At 30.4% G+C, this 14,929-nt stretch overlaps 3 protein-coding genes across 3 annotated transcripts; all 3 read left to right on the top strand.

The window, feature by feature from the left end:
* The first annotated feature begins 640 nt into the window (after positions 1-640).
* LOC124821529 (Chaperone DnaJ-domain superfamily protein) lies at positions 641-1,527 on the top strand. The gene has a single exon (XM_047293421.2). The coding sequence runs from the start codon at positions 775-777 to the stop codon at positions 1,198-1,200; it is 426 nt and encodes a 141-aa protein (XP_047149377.2). The 5' UTR covers positions 641-774; the 3' UTR covers positions 1,201-1,527.
* Positions 1,528-2,490: 963 nt separating this feature from the next.
* Positions 2,491-3,070, top strand: LOC124821530 (uncharacterized). Its single transcript, XM_047293422.2, has one exon. It carries the CDS (start codon positions 2,709-2,711, stop codon positions 2,907-2,909), a length of 201 nt encoding a protein of 66 aa, XP_047149378.2. The 5' UTR covers positions 2,491-2,708; the 3' UTR covers positions 2,910-3,070.
* A 10,220-nt stretch (positions 3,071-13,290) lies between these two features.
* LOC124841043 (uncharacterized protein At1g08160-like) lies at positions 13,291-14,550 on the top strand. Its single transcript, XM_047317207.2, has one exon. The coding sequence runs from the start codon at positions 13,571-13,573 to the stop codon at positions 14,264-14,266; it is 696 nt and encodes a 231-aa protein (XP_047173163.1). The 5' UTR covers positions 13,291-13,570; the 3' UTR covers positions 14,267-14,550.
* Positions 14,551-14,929: the final 379 nt, after the last annotated feature.

The following is a 14,929-nucleotide window of genomic DNA, read 5'->3' as shown; positions in this document are numbered from 1 at the left end:
TTCATCCACTGAATTATAGCTAAGAAGGTTGATTTGTGATTTGCCACCCTACTGTTTCTGCATAATATAGTGTACAATAATGGTAATGGCGCCCACTGTAACTGGAAAAAAACAACTTATTGTTCTAAGTTTCCAATTCAGCTTCTTCGTGCACAATAAGTCAGTTTCTTAATTCCTTTTTTCTTCATCAAAATACTTAATAATCACTTTTCATGCTGTCATAAATCTTGCTGCAACCATAATGCATGACCATATAGAGCACTTTCCAATTAAACTGTAAAATAAAAAACATCGCACAATCTTGAATTCAAATACCAATTTATATGCTAGGAAGCTTCACTCTTATACTATTCTCCTCAATTAGTCAATGTTCAAGATCCATTCATAAAAATAAATAAAAGCTCCGATTTTTTATATCATTTTTCTAAAATTATTTCACTCCACTTTTTTATTTTTATTTTTTATTATTTTCTGTCCCACACGCTTCTCTGATTTCCTTAACTCTGGTAAAAAAAATTATAATTATCATAAAAAAAGAAAAAAGAAAAGCAAGGTGGGGTAGCTTCTAGAAACTTTTGCAAAACCATGATGCAGGTGTGTTTGAGCAACAACACAATACCAGGTGCCACTTAAATGACTGATATACCCTTCTAATTCTCCGCCTTTGACGGTCATATAAAGCCATCTCCCTTCTCGTCATCGCAATGCATACAAAGACCAACATAAACCATACATTCTTATTTCCCATTATACCCCTCCTTGCAAAATATCCCAATGCCATTAATCCTAAATCTCACACCATTAGCCGGACCTACCACGACTCTCCGATCTCCGGCCAGTGTCACGACGGTCAGGGCATTCACGGCGACGATCGATTCCCGGAGGCCGGCGAGCCTCTACGAAGTTCTCCGGATCAAGCAGAACGCGTCGGCGGTGGAGATAAAATCGGCGTACCGGAACCTGGCGAAGGTGTACCACCCTGATTCCGCGCTCCGGCGATCGGAATCGGACGAAAGGGACTTCATCGAGATCCACGACGCGTACCAGACGCTGTCGGATCCGTCGGCGAGAGCCGTGTACGATCTGTCGTTGACGGCGGCGCGTGGCGGTAGTGGCTCCTTCACTTCTTTGGTGGCCCCCGATGGGTCTTCCCGGTTGTACTACCAGACCCGCAAGTGGGAAACGGATCAGTGCTGGTAGAAAAGATTAATTTTTTTTAACAAATTTATGGGTTCATCAGAACAAAAGAAAAATGAACAGAAAAAAAATGTTAGTAAGAAAAAAAAAAGTCTGTAAATTACATTTTAACCCATTTTGTTACTTTTTTTTTCTTGTGCTTGCCTCAATGTTCAGTATCATCAGTGTTCTATTATGAATAGGGATCTGATGGCTAATACAATTTTTTGCATAGAGGTAAAATATTGTATTCATTATAAAATGTTACTTTTTTGTTTGTTTTCAGTTGGAAGGCCATATATTAATGTATTGAGATAAAATGGTTGACATTTTATTCTGTTTATTATGTTACATTGGCTATGTTAGTTAGAAATAAGCATTATCCAAATGTATTTAAAAGTTTCCAATTTATACATTATAGATGGATTTTGAAATAAGCATTTCATGGTGTATTGTTTAAAATTAATTAACATTGTCTCAATTTGATTATTCCATATTAAAATCTTGCATCACAAAATGTAACATTTTTCAAAACTATTTTTAATATATTCTAAAAAATAAAAGAGTAGTCCATCATGAAACTGTCATCGTGATGTGTAATTCTAACAATAACGTACCAACAATCAAATTACTCTAATGAACAAAATGGAGAACAACAACGTTGAAGGCACAAAACAAGTGCGAGGGTAAAACTTACGTGATACTTTTGGGGTGCGGTAGTAATAATAGGGGTGCACAAAGAAAAGGCCCAGATTTCTGTATGGACTAAACAAGCCCATGTTTTTTGGGCCTTGAATGGAAATAAAAATGTGAGAGGTTTATTTTGGTTAATTAACACTAGAATTAATTATTAAGTAAGTAGTATCTTTCAGAATTAACATTCCCCGATAGATTCAACCACTGCACCACTCTTCTTTTACGCATCACCTTACACATTTCCCATCAAACTTCACAACTAAACCTTCACGCTTTCAATCAAAACCCATATTTTTTATTTTTTATTTTTTAAATGCCTATCATTTCACTTACGAATATTTAAATATTAAAAAAATTTATTTTATTCTCTAAATGAAGCTTTTCGAATAAACCTAAATTAATTGTCTTTTTTTTAAGCAGGTTAAATAAATGACTTTTAAGTTTACAAAAATATGTCGTTAATTAATAGCATTCTCCTAATGATCGGTTTTACTGCTATAATGTGTTGGATCGAAAAAGTTGAGAAAAAGAAATTTTTATTTTGCTTTTCTTTTTATTTATTTATTTTTAAAAAAAGGGTATATTGTTGGTAATGGATTAGATAGCTTTTCTTATAAGCGAACAAAGCTTCAAAACGTCTTCAACTCGTGACAGGGACACCATCGTTGGCATCTCTTCCTTCTTTCTTCCTCCTCTCCCTATTTCCCTTTTCTTTTAAATTCCGCATTTTCTTCACAATTCTCCCCAACCGAATTTAGCATCCGAATTTCCCAGATCCCAAATTCCCAGAACAAAAAGACTCAAACTTTGGTTTGTTCGTGGATCACTGCTGAAAGATGTGTTGTGGGGGAAGAGTGTGCATGTTGTGCATTTGCTTGATTCTTGTGGTCATCGCCATCGGCATGCTCTTCGGGTTCGGAGTGTTCAAGCATGGATTCCACAAGATCAAAGACACTGTCAGTTACTGCGATTCTTGCGGCGGCGGAGCCGCCGTAGGAAGGCCCTTCATCGGTTATGCACCGCCGCCATTGTTCTAGTTCATCCTTTCCTTACTCTGTTTCGTTCTTGTTAATTTCTGTGGATTTATTGGTTTTTTTATTTTTATAAATTAGTGTTCGTTAGGGTTGATATTTGTATTGTAACAACCGCCTTATCGGGAATTCGTGTTTGATTTAATAATAACCTGTCTTGGTTACAATGCTGTTACTATTTTTATAATCACCTCATTCTGTTTCGTTTCTGGAAACCATCTCGATGAATTCGTGTTTATTTTATAGCATATGAAGAGGGAAAAAAAATCATTAATTTATCTTGATTATTTTAAAAAAGCTGGATGCTTTTCTAATTATTTTGACTCCAAGAGGTTTTTTCTCTTCTGGGTAAACATCAAATTGATGATACATCAAAGGGGTAAATGCAGAAATTTGAAGTTAAAAAGTTAGATATATATGTGAATTTCAAACTACCATGTGTAAGGATTTTGAAAATGAATGGGGAAAAAGGGAAAATGATATGAAAGTGAAATGAGTAAGATGAGTTTATGTCAGCAAATACTGAACAGGAAAGTGGATATACTCTTTGCGTAAAAAGGGGTTTAAGTTGTGATGGTTTTCTTCATGGCTTGTCACCAAATATTCGTTCTTTGCGTGTTTCTCATCTTTGATTAATCATTTGCACCTTTCACTCGTAATTGTGAATCAATCACTATTCTGCTTTTTGCGACCAAGAATATCAGTATTTAGTGTTTCTTGTTGGCATCACTCTTTTCTATGTCTGGAATAAGCTAAATGCAGTTAATTCTGGTGAAAATTATGTAGAATTTTCTTTTCTAAAACTTTAAGATAAAGGTATTTGAATGTTTGTAATAATGAAGTAGCAGAATGGATCGAATAATTGCTTCAAAGAATCCCAAAATACAGATAAAGGAATAGGGTACTTGAGTAAGTGTTTGATGCAGGTAAAATGAAGAAGATGAAAAGTAAAGATAAAAAAAAGTAAAGGAATTTTGAACGTTGAAGTACTTCACCTATTTATTGGTACTAAAAGATACTAATAACTAGATTTTAACATTCGAAATTAAGAAAATTCAGAACCATTGGTACTAAAATGCAGTTAATACTAGATTTTAAGAAAATTCAGAATCATATTTCAAAATTAGAAAAGATCCATAACTAGATTTTAAAATTCGATAAAATCCAGAATCGGATTTCGTGCAGAAATTTCAAAATTTAATTTTAAAATCGATTAAATATATATAATATGTAGGTTGATATTTAAATTTGGAGGTGCAGAGCTGCAAGAAAACCCCTTAGCTGATTGCTTCACCTCATGCTACTCAGCCCAATCCCATTAAACTTAGGAATTTTTCTTCCTGCACCCAATTATTACTAATTTTATCTCATACTAATAAATAAATAAAAAACTAAAATATTCTCTCTCATCACGTCGCCACAGCTGCCGTCTCTGTATCTCCATTTTTCACTGCACTCTTTGAGAGGAAGAAGAAAGAGTCATTCTAAAAAAAAATAAAAAAACTTATTTTAAAAAGCTCGTTGTAGAATAAATTTCATTTGTTTGGGAAAACATGTTCTAGAAGCTTTATTCCATAAAGCTCATTCTAGAAGGGATCATACATATTCGGAAAAGCTTGTTCCAGATATTCTGTTATAGAAAACTTGTTTTGAAATGAATTTCCTGTATTTAGGAAATTTTATTCCATAAATTTTATTCTGAAAATCCTATTTTAGAAATCTTGTTCCAAAAATTCTGTTCTGAAAATTCTAAACATCTTATTTTGGAAAATTTTCACTACACGTAATTCAAAAAGTCAAATTTAAGAAGTATGAAATGATTAATTAAAAGGACATACGGTACATTCAGAAATTGTTAGGGTGCAGAAAGAAAGAGGCTAAACTTTAAGCCCATCACTGAAATTTTAATTTAATTACCAAGTGGGCTTCAGCCTGTGGTGTTGATCTTGGGTGTTGCTCCTTCCACCACCACACCTTTCTCCCTCCACCTCCCCAATTTTTTTTAATTCCAATTATATCCTCAAATTAAAATTTTTTATTTTTATTATTTTAATTTATTCCAAACCTAGTTCTCCTACTTTACTTCCTGCACTCAATCTTTCCATCTCTCAATTTCGTTTAACAATTTGTCTTCTGTTTTACTTTACAATTCCATTTGTCTTCTCCGTTTCACTTCTCCTCATACGATTCTTTCTTCTTCATTTTCCTTACATTATTAAAATACATTAAAAATATATTAAAAAATAATAAATCAAAACATTTAAATTAAATTATTAAAATATTTCCAAAATAAAGAATAAACTAATAAAATAAATCCTAAAATTAAAAACGTAACTCAGAGTCCGTTTAAGGAAAGAACTGATGTCAACATCCGTTTATGGAAAGAACGGATGTCAACATCCGTTTAAGGAAAAAAACGGATGTCAACATCCGTTTAAGGAAAAAACGGATGTCGACATCCGTTTTTTCCTTAAACGGATGTTGACATTCGTTTTTTTCCTTAAACGGATGTTGACATCCGTTCTTTCCTTAAACGGATGTTGACATCCGTTGAAGGATGTCACCGTTTAAAAGTTACGTTTTTTATTTTAGGATTTTATTTGAAGGTTTATTCGAAAACACACCTTAAGGAAGCAACACACGTACTGCACCACTCCACACACTGCACCACGAGAGCGACACTGCATCACGAGAGCGACACTGCACCACGAGAGGGAGACTACTTGATAATTCTTTCCACTACCACCAACCTTTACAACTTGTAGTATCTCACCGCGACAAAAGAAAGAGATGAAGAAAAATAATGTTAAAATAAAAGAAAAATATTTTACTCATGTAGGAGGAACTAAAATAGGTTATTAGTGGAATAGGTTGTGAATGGGTAAAATTAAAAAAATTAACCCTAAAAATAAAATTTTATTTAAGGGCAAAATAGTAAAGGGGAGGTGGAGGAAGAAAGGTGTGGAGGTGGAGGGAGCAACACCCGTTGATCTTTACCTCTTTCTTCCTTCATCTCCTTTTTTTTCCATAAAATTCATAAACCCAAAATTACCTCTTACTAAAATTATAATAAAAAGATAAAATTATCACTACATCTCATTGTTTTCAATGAATTTTGGATTAGACATTTTGAAACAAAAAACGAATTTGAAAATACCTCAAAACACTCAATGAGATAGTTTTTTAAAATAAATTTTAGGATATAGTTCTGAAATATATTTTCAAATCCAAAAATAGATTTTGAATATTTATTTTTGTTTACTTCTAAGAATGAATTTGAGAAAGACTGAATATCTAAGTTTAGAGAAATAGAGAGAATATTGTGATGATGTTTGTTCTAGAGGATAAAGAGACAATGAATATATTTCAAAAAGAAAATTATAGAAATTTGTAAATGATTTGATGTATGTGATAGATAAAAAAATATTTTACTAAATTAAAATGTAAGATTATAATTTTATTTTTATACTTAAATTAATTAATATAAAATAAAATCTAATTAATTATAATTAATTTAAAATAAATTTTAGATAATTAGTTTTTAAATAAAAAATTAATAAGTTTATTATTATTATTATTTATAATATCAGAAACGCTAGTGAAAGCATATATGTATATTTTGTAATATAAATATTATAAATGATTAATTTAATTTTAAAAAATAATTAAATTTAAATAAATAGTCATTAAAAAAAATAATGAAAACAATTAGTTTAATTTAAAAATAATTAAATTTAAAGTAGTCAATTATTTTAATTTAAAGTATATATATATATATATATATATATATATATATATATATATATATATATATATATATTCTAGACCAAAAAATAAATTTCTATAGACTATAGAAGACTTCTGAATTGGATAATAGGACACCTGTTGGTTATTGGATTCCCTTCCTATCTTATTCTTCCCACATTTTCTTCACAATTCCTCAAATTCCACATTTCCACACTTCTTCTTTCCTCTTATAAATTCCACATTTCCACATTTTCTTCACAATTCCTCAAATTCCACATTTCCACATTTTCTTCACAATTCCTCAACGATGTTTCGTAGAGTGTGCATGATTTGCATGACCGTGATTGCAGCGGCTATCATCATATTCTTCTTCGTTTATTCCAAACTGTCCAAAATTCTCATGTTCAAAGAGGCTGCCAGTGTCAGTGCCAGTAGTCAATGCAACACTTGCGGCGGTGCCACCTACGGAGAGATGCACTTCGGTGCCGGAGGGAGGCCCTTCATCGGTTATGCACCACCGCCATTGTTCTAATTCATCCTTCTGTTCTTCTGTGGATTTCTTTGTTTTCATATAAATTACTGTTCGTGAGGGTTGATATTTGTATTATTGTATCGAGAATTCATTTTTGAGTTCATAATAACTTGTGTGTTTCCATTGCTGTTTCCAAAAATATGAAATAAAACTTGTTTCACAAATTCTGTAATAAAAAATTCATTCTAAAATGCATTTTATGTATTACGAGATCATCAACAAAAAATTTTACTCAAAAAAATAAAACAGTAATAATCGTAGATCAAAGAAATATAAAAATGAAAAACATCTGTAATATAATAAATAAATAAACAATACATGAAGAATTGATTTGTATTATCTAAAATTTGTTAATATCGTTATAATCTGTTTAAAAGCATTTGATATTAGGTTATTTTACTGTGATTTTTTAAAACGAAACTATATATATATATATACAAAATCATTAACTATGTTTTGTATGGATGTTCTTTTTTTAAGAGATTTACTCAAATGATTGACGATTAATTTATATCTATGTTAGATTAAGAAAAAATAAAGATGAAAAATAACCTTTTTATAATTATCTTTAAAATAGCTTGATCCATTATAGATCTATTTTTTTTAGATTGAGTTTTTTTTTCTTCTATTTGTATATCTCCTTGAAATATATTGAATACTAATATAATTTATTATCGACTTTTACTTTGAGAAGGAGGAAAAGAGTAAAATCATACTAGTCCTATTATCATCCTTAATTATAAAATATAAAATAATTAATAATGGATTATTACATTCTTGAGATACTTAGAAAGTGAATTAAGAGACAGGAATCATGATATGTGAGAGATGAAATTTTCTATACAAATATACGGGTGGTATTATTTTGACACTCACCAAATAAAATACACTCACTTGACAACTTAATATCATACAATTTTAATCATATTTGTTTTATTTTTTACATTTAAAATTCTAGCATACATTATTATATTATTATAATGTACTGTAAAGTGGAAAAGTAAGTATTTTTAAGAGAAAAAATGTGAGTGTCAAATAGTATTTTTCTAAATATATATTGAGTTGTTTTTCATTTTAAAGATAATGTGTTTATTTATATTGGAAATAAGAGACACGAGTAGAACTTTCCATAACGTGGTTTGAAAAATACACGAAAAATTGAGTTTGTTAAATTGGTTTTATGATAAATCCATTTACGTAGGTTTCAAACAACTTGTTCCGTTCATATTAGTGATGGGAAGTCATCCCACCACATCTTACTCTAACCCTTACTTTGAAAGTCTTTGAAAGAATTCGATACGACTAAAATAAGTTTGTGCAACGAAAACGTTTACCATTTTTTTTTAATTTATGATTTTATTAAGAAATTTAAGTAATTTATTAATTGTATTTTTATTTATTATTGTGTGTAACCTATATATGTATTATAGTCACAAGGTTCGTAAGAAAATATATTGGCTATTAAGATGCTTCAGTGCCATTTTTTTAAATGAATTTTTTAATTTGTTTTTAAATGAGTTTTTTATATTATCTATGCCATTATTAAATGGATTTTCTTTTTTGTTGCATGTTTTTAATTTTATGCTTTAAGGATTTAATTAACTTATAAGTTATTCGAAGTTTATTTTTAATTCAATTTTTATTAATTTTCTTTTATATATTAAGTACTCAAAATTTTACATTCTTTAATTAAGTTTGTAATCTTTTTATTAATTGGGTGACATGAGTGCTATTTTATTATCATCTCCAAATATTAAAAATGTTAAGATTTTATAGTTAATATAAAATAATATTAAAAATTAAATATATTTTTAGTCTCCATTTTAATTAACAAAGTAATACTAATTTATTAAATAACCTAATATATATATATATATATATATATATATATATATATATTTTTTTTTTTTTTCATCTTTTCTTTATGTTTTGGTTTGTTCTATATTTACAAAATCTATACATAACTCAAATATATTTTTTCTCTTATCACAATTTGATTATCTTTTTTTGAATGGTTATGTTTAAATTATGTATTATCAATTTCAATGAATAAAATAAATTTTAGTTTTCACATTTGATTATTTTTACTCCTTTTTATTCTTTTTTATCCTTATATATTTGTTTTATTTGAAAAAAATTGTTTTGTTAAAACAACTTTGTATTTCTCAAATGTTCAATCATTTTGATATATATGAAAAGTTTTTTCGTATTTCTAAGGTATTTTTTATTTTATGTTAAAACAAAGAAAACCTATTCTAACTTCGTTTTTGGGCTTAATTTCTGGTGTTGAGTCTTGCTATTTTATATAAGTCTTACTCTTTGTGTTTATTAGTTGACTTATGGTAAACGGAACATTATGTGAGACCAAGACAAAGTATGCATGAACAATAAGAAGGACTTTTTCTATGTGTACAAGTCTTAATTGAGGATTAATCAATGTTTTTGTAATTAGTTTTTGGTCAATTCGTGCCTTTTTTTCTTAGAGATTGTGGTCCATGATGTAATGTTATAACATGGATAATATACTCAGAATACCATCCTTAATGGATTGTATCTTATTAAGGACATTTTTATTTTTGGCGCAAGGGCTACGTGAATGGCTAATTTCTTTATTTTTTTTAAAGAACATATATTCCTTTAAAGTTAAAAAAACACTTAAAACATCTATATAACAATGGGTCGGATACAGAGAGTTTATCCATTATTCGACCTGAAAAAAAATAAAAATTCATAATTTATCTGTTACTTATCTGTCAAATATTGATCCAAAAATTATTTACAGATGTTTTAAAATTTATAAATATTCGTAGATATTCATAAATATTTTAAAAAATTATTTTATACATTTTTAAAATAAAATATAAATTAAATTAAATATAAATTAAAATTAAAATTTAATTTTAATTAAATTTAAGTTAATAAAATATATATTAAATTTTATTTTCTGCTATTAATGAATATCCATTGAATATCAATTATTCGCCACCAATTTTATCGGTTAATATCCGGAAACATTTTTACTATTCTTAGATACTAAGACATGGATATTTAGCACTTTAGTTTTAACCCATATAAAGTTTATAACATTTTGATGGGTGTTACTCCCTCCACCCCCACACGTCTCTTCCTCCACCTCCCCAATTTTCTAAAATGCCAATTATATCCTTCTAAAATGACAATTATATCCTCAAAAGTTAAAATTTTTTATTTTTATTATTTTAATATTTTAATTTATTTAAAACTTCTGATTTACTTCCCTCTGCACCTCTTCCTCTCTTCCATTTTCGTTTACCTTTCTCTCTTCCGTTAAGCTTCTTCTCCACCTATAACAAATTCATATTTTAACAAAATTATTACGTTTAAAAACTAACCATATATAACATTTAAAATTATAAATTTAAATATAAATTACTGTAAATAAAATAAACAAATAAAATAAAAACGAAACGTAAAAGGAACACTGCCTCTGGACGGATGACATCCTTCAACGGATGTCAACATCCGTTGAAGGCAAAACGGATGTCGACATCCGTTTTGCCTTAAACGGATGTCGACATCCGTTTTGCCTTCAACGGATGTTGACATCCGTTGAAGGATGTCATCCGTCCATAGGCAGTGTTCCTTTTACGTTTCGTTTTTATTTTACTACGTTTTGCGGCTCATGCAAGGATTATAGGCTTGGATATTAAAAGGATTATTGGAAGTATGGGAAGGATTTAGGGTTTAGGATTATTGGAAAGATTATGACTACGTACCTGGAGAGGAACCACGACAAGGACACTACACCATAAACGCACTGCACCACGTACTGCACCGAGACAAGAAGAAGATTGTTTGATAATTCTTTTCACGATCACCAAGCTTTGTAGAAAAATATTTTACTCATACAAGAAACTACGTAGGTTAACAGTGAAATATGTTATAAATGAATAAAATTAAAAAACAACAATTTTAAAAATAAAATTTTACTGAGGGGCAAAATAGTAAAGGAAAGGTGGAGGAAGGGGCAAAATAGTAAAGGGGAGGTGGAGGAAGAGATGTGTGGGGGTGGAGGGAGCAACACCCCATTTTGATTCCAACCAACTAAATAAAATTAGGATTTTCTTCGTTCATCCCATCAAATTTCTTCCTACACCTTAGCATAGACTTTTGGGAATTTTTGATCGCTGTCCTCAGAATATTTTTCCAAAATTAAGCTTACAATGTGGGGTTTTACTTCCACTATCCCCATGATTTCTAACTGCACCTCTAATTTTTAAAATGGCATTTACTTTGGTAAAAGTAACTTCCAGAGATTGCCCGTTCCATAAATCTCGAGGAACAAGTTTTCTGGAATATCTAGATCAAGAATTTTGAAACAAAATTTCGGAACAACCTTTTTGAACAAAAATTTCAGAATAAATTTTCCCAATATATAGGATCTTGTAGAACGAGTATTCGAAGATGAATTTTTTGAAACAAACTTTCTAAATGCATGAAATGCGTTGTACAATACACTTTTAACTCTAGGCATTGTTCCTGGAATTAATGTGGGGAGTAATTGAATGAATTTGAGTGGATGTGGACATGAATTTGGGAGTAAATTTTTTTAATATGTCACATCAATTAAATTTTAGACTAATTTTTACAAACTTTATTTCCAAATACACTCTTACTTACCTTTAAATTCACTCAAATAAACAATAATAAAATTTATCTTCAAATTTTCTCAAATTCATTTAATTACTCCTTCCTAAATTCATTCCAGTGAATAAAACCTTAAAGTGAAAAATATAGGTGTAACTATGATGACACAATGGTGGCAATAATGGCATGAGCAATAGCAATGGTGGCGTGGTACAGTAATGAGGAATATTTTAGTTTTTTTATTTTTAATTTGGGATATAGTTAATAATAATGCAGGTGCAAAAAGAAAAAGCCTAATATTTCTTTTCAAGTTTCTTTTCACAGCCTATATTTTGTTGATTGCACTGTTTTTTAACTTGTTATTCCAAATTCCCATTATTTAAGGTTAAACCATTTTCAGAAGTTTCATTCTAAAATTTAACTCCAAACTTAATTTTAAATCAATTAATAAATTATTTTCAAAAGTTTGATTTATAATACATCCAATTCTCTTCTGAAAAAAAAATTGTAAAATATATTCTATCAATAATACATAAATAATTTTCAAAATGGGTAACGATATTCTCACACTCCACTAAATTTATATAGCCAAACATATATTATTTTTCTTTCTTTTTTACAACTAAAAAATATGATCTTTTCTAACATTCTTATAACCCTTCAAAACATGTCATGGGTTCTTTGGGTTTCAAAATATAATTTTCTTTGGGAAGTAAAAATCTAGAGAAATTCTTATGTAAATTATTAAATGAGCATACCATTATACACTTAACATAATTACTCGCAGCTTCTTTTATCCATTTTCTCTCAAAATAAAAGAAAAAAAATGTGTTTTTTTTGTACACATGAACAAAACCAAATCAGTTCCACCCTGCAGAAAAAGAAAAAATGAGCAGTTGTTGCAGGTAACTCAAACCATTTGTGATTGAGACTATGCAGAAAACTCAGCAATGCTGGAACACTATCCAACATGATTGATTGAGATTGAATGATTGGATTCAATGAAACATGAACCTTTTATGGCTGCCTTTACTTTCTACCAGCCTTACTTTCTTAGTGCCTAAATATCCCACGCAGCATAAGTACTAAGTCTGATATCAAGGGACAAAACCATACTATAACTGCTGTACACGCATAATGCAAGCCTTAATCCTATCAAAATCATGGTTTATAACTTATCTAACGAGAGTTCTCGTTTGTTAAGTATATTGTACCATTCGTTATAAAAATTTGTTGTTTTTTGAGTTTATCGTATTAGCAACTATCGAATTATTATCAAATTATCTATTAATGTGTAGTTTCATCCTTAGATAAATATATAAACGTATACAAATTTTATCTTTAAAAGCTGGTTTGGTTTTGTAAGTTTAAAATTGATTTCTTAATATTTAATCAAACTTACACGATGTTTGACCAAGTCTAAGCCATGCAAAGGTTGAAGCCTTAGAGAATAAGCAATCTACAGAGTTTGGCCTCTGTTGAAGTCACTCTTTAGGACCTTCTCAAACTTTGCAGCATACCAAAAAGCATGAAAATTAAAGATTAAAACACCAATGTGGTCCAACTTTAGTTCAACCATGTCACCTTTTTCCAATACCAAAGAAACACAGTGACCCCACTGCACCATAGCTCAACTTCAAAAGCTTCTTTTCCTCTTCACTTCCATTGATCCATCACCCCATTTACAATAAATAAACATATCACTTCCATCTCTCCCTCATTCGCTTCCATTGGCCTATTTTAGCACTCCACCAATTCAAACATGCTACCGTCTGTTGATGAACTTGGCACACCAAAACAACCAAGGAATCAACAATCTCTGCGATCAGAATCATCAAATTCCCTTGCCAGCACAAGAGCAATTCTTGGACAACCTCGACTTCAAAGGACAAAACCTATCATATGGTGTGCTGCAATACTGTGCTTAATATTCAGCCTCGTACTCATCTTCTTTGGAATTGCAATACTGATCCTCTACCTAACCATGAAGCCAAGAAATCCCACTTTTGACATTCCCAATGCAAGCCTCAATGTAGTGTACTTTGACTCACCACAGTACCTCAACGGTGAGTTCACTCTCCTTGCAAACTTCTCCAATCCTAACAGAAGAATCGGGGTGAGGTTTGAGTCCTTGAACATCGAGCTTTTCTACTCGGACAGATTGGTATCATCACAGAGAGTAAAGCCTTTCACTCAGAGGCCAAGGGAAAACAGTTTGCAATCAGTGAACTTGATATCCAGCTTAGTGTTTTTGCCTCAAGATGTTGGTGTAAAGCTTCAAAGGCAAGTGGAAAATAACAGGATCAATTACAATGCAAGAGGAACTTTTAAAGTGAGGTTCAATATTGGCCTTATCCATTTATCTTACTGGCTGCATACCATATGCCAGATAGAGATGACCAGTCCTCCAACTGGTATTCTTCTGGCCAGACAGTGCATAACAAACAGATCAAGATGAGGCAACATGGTAGAATTCTTTTGTTCTTGTTCATGTTCATTACTTTCTGGTTTCTACTTTATTAGGAGGTATAGCTAATGGTAAATATACCAGTGTGAAAAACAGTGATATGATTTTTGTGAGCCATGAAGAAAGAGAAGATCAGATGATAGCATTTGATTTTATAATTGATATTTTATTGTTTTCATTTGTAGATAGAGACTTGGGTGGAGGGTGTTGAATCCCTTCCACACCAGAAATATTTAGAGCATGAATTTAAAATTTATCTTCATCTACTGATATCACTTTAGTAGTTTTCTTTTCCAGAAAGGACTATTGAGTTAAACTCGAACGCTTGAATTAGCTTTTTGGTTTTGTTTTCTTTTGCTTCCTTAATTGTGTCGTGTCAGCTGCACTAATTGGAATGCCTTTTGATTGTGTAAGATACTTAAAGCACACATGTTAAAAGCAGAAAAGAACTTGTCAGAGGTTGATCATTGACGTGGTATCAACTAAGATTTCAAAATAATTTATTGTGGTGCGCTTTATATACCAAAATCATGTCTTAATGCAGAATATTCGTAGCAGACATTTACCATAGTTTAAGCACATCCCAAAATAATGTCTTTAAGGCCTTTACAGCACATACCAGAAAATCCTTTTATGCAGGATATTAGACACAAA

Source organism: Vigna umbellata, chromosome 1, assembly GCF_029865625.1.
Source record: "Vigna umbellata cultivar VRB3 chromosome 1, Vumbellata_1.0, whole genome shotgun sequence".
In the NCBI taxonomy this organism is placed as follows: domain Eukaryota; kingdom Viridiplantae; phylum Streptophyta; class Magnoliopsida; order Fabales; family Fabaceae; genus Vigna; species Vigna umbellata.
This window is presented reverse-complemented; position numbering and strand designations above follow the sequence as displayed.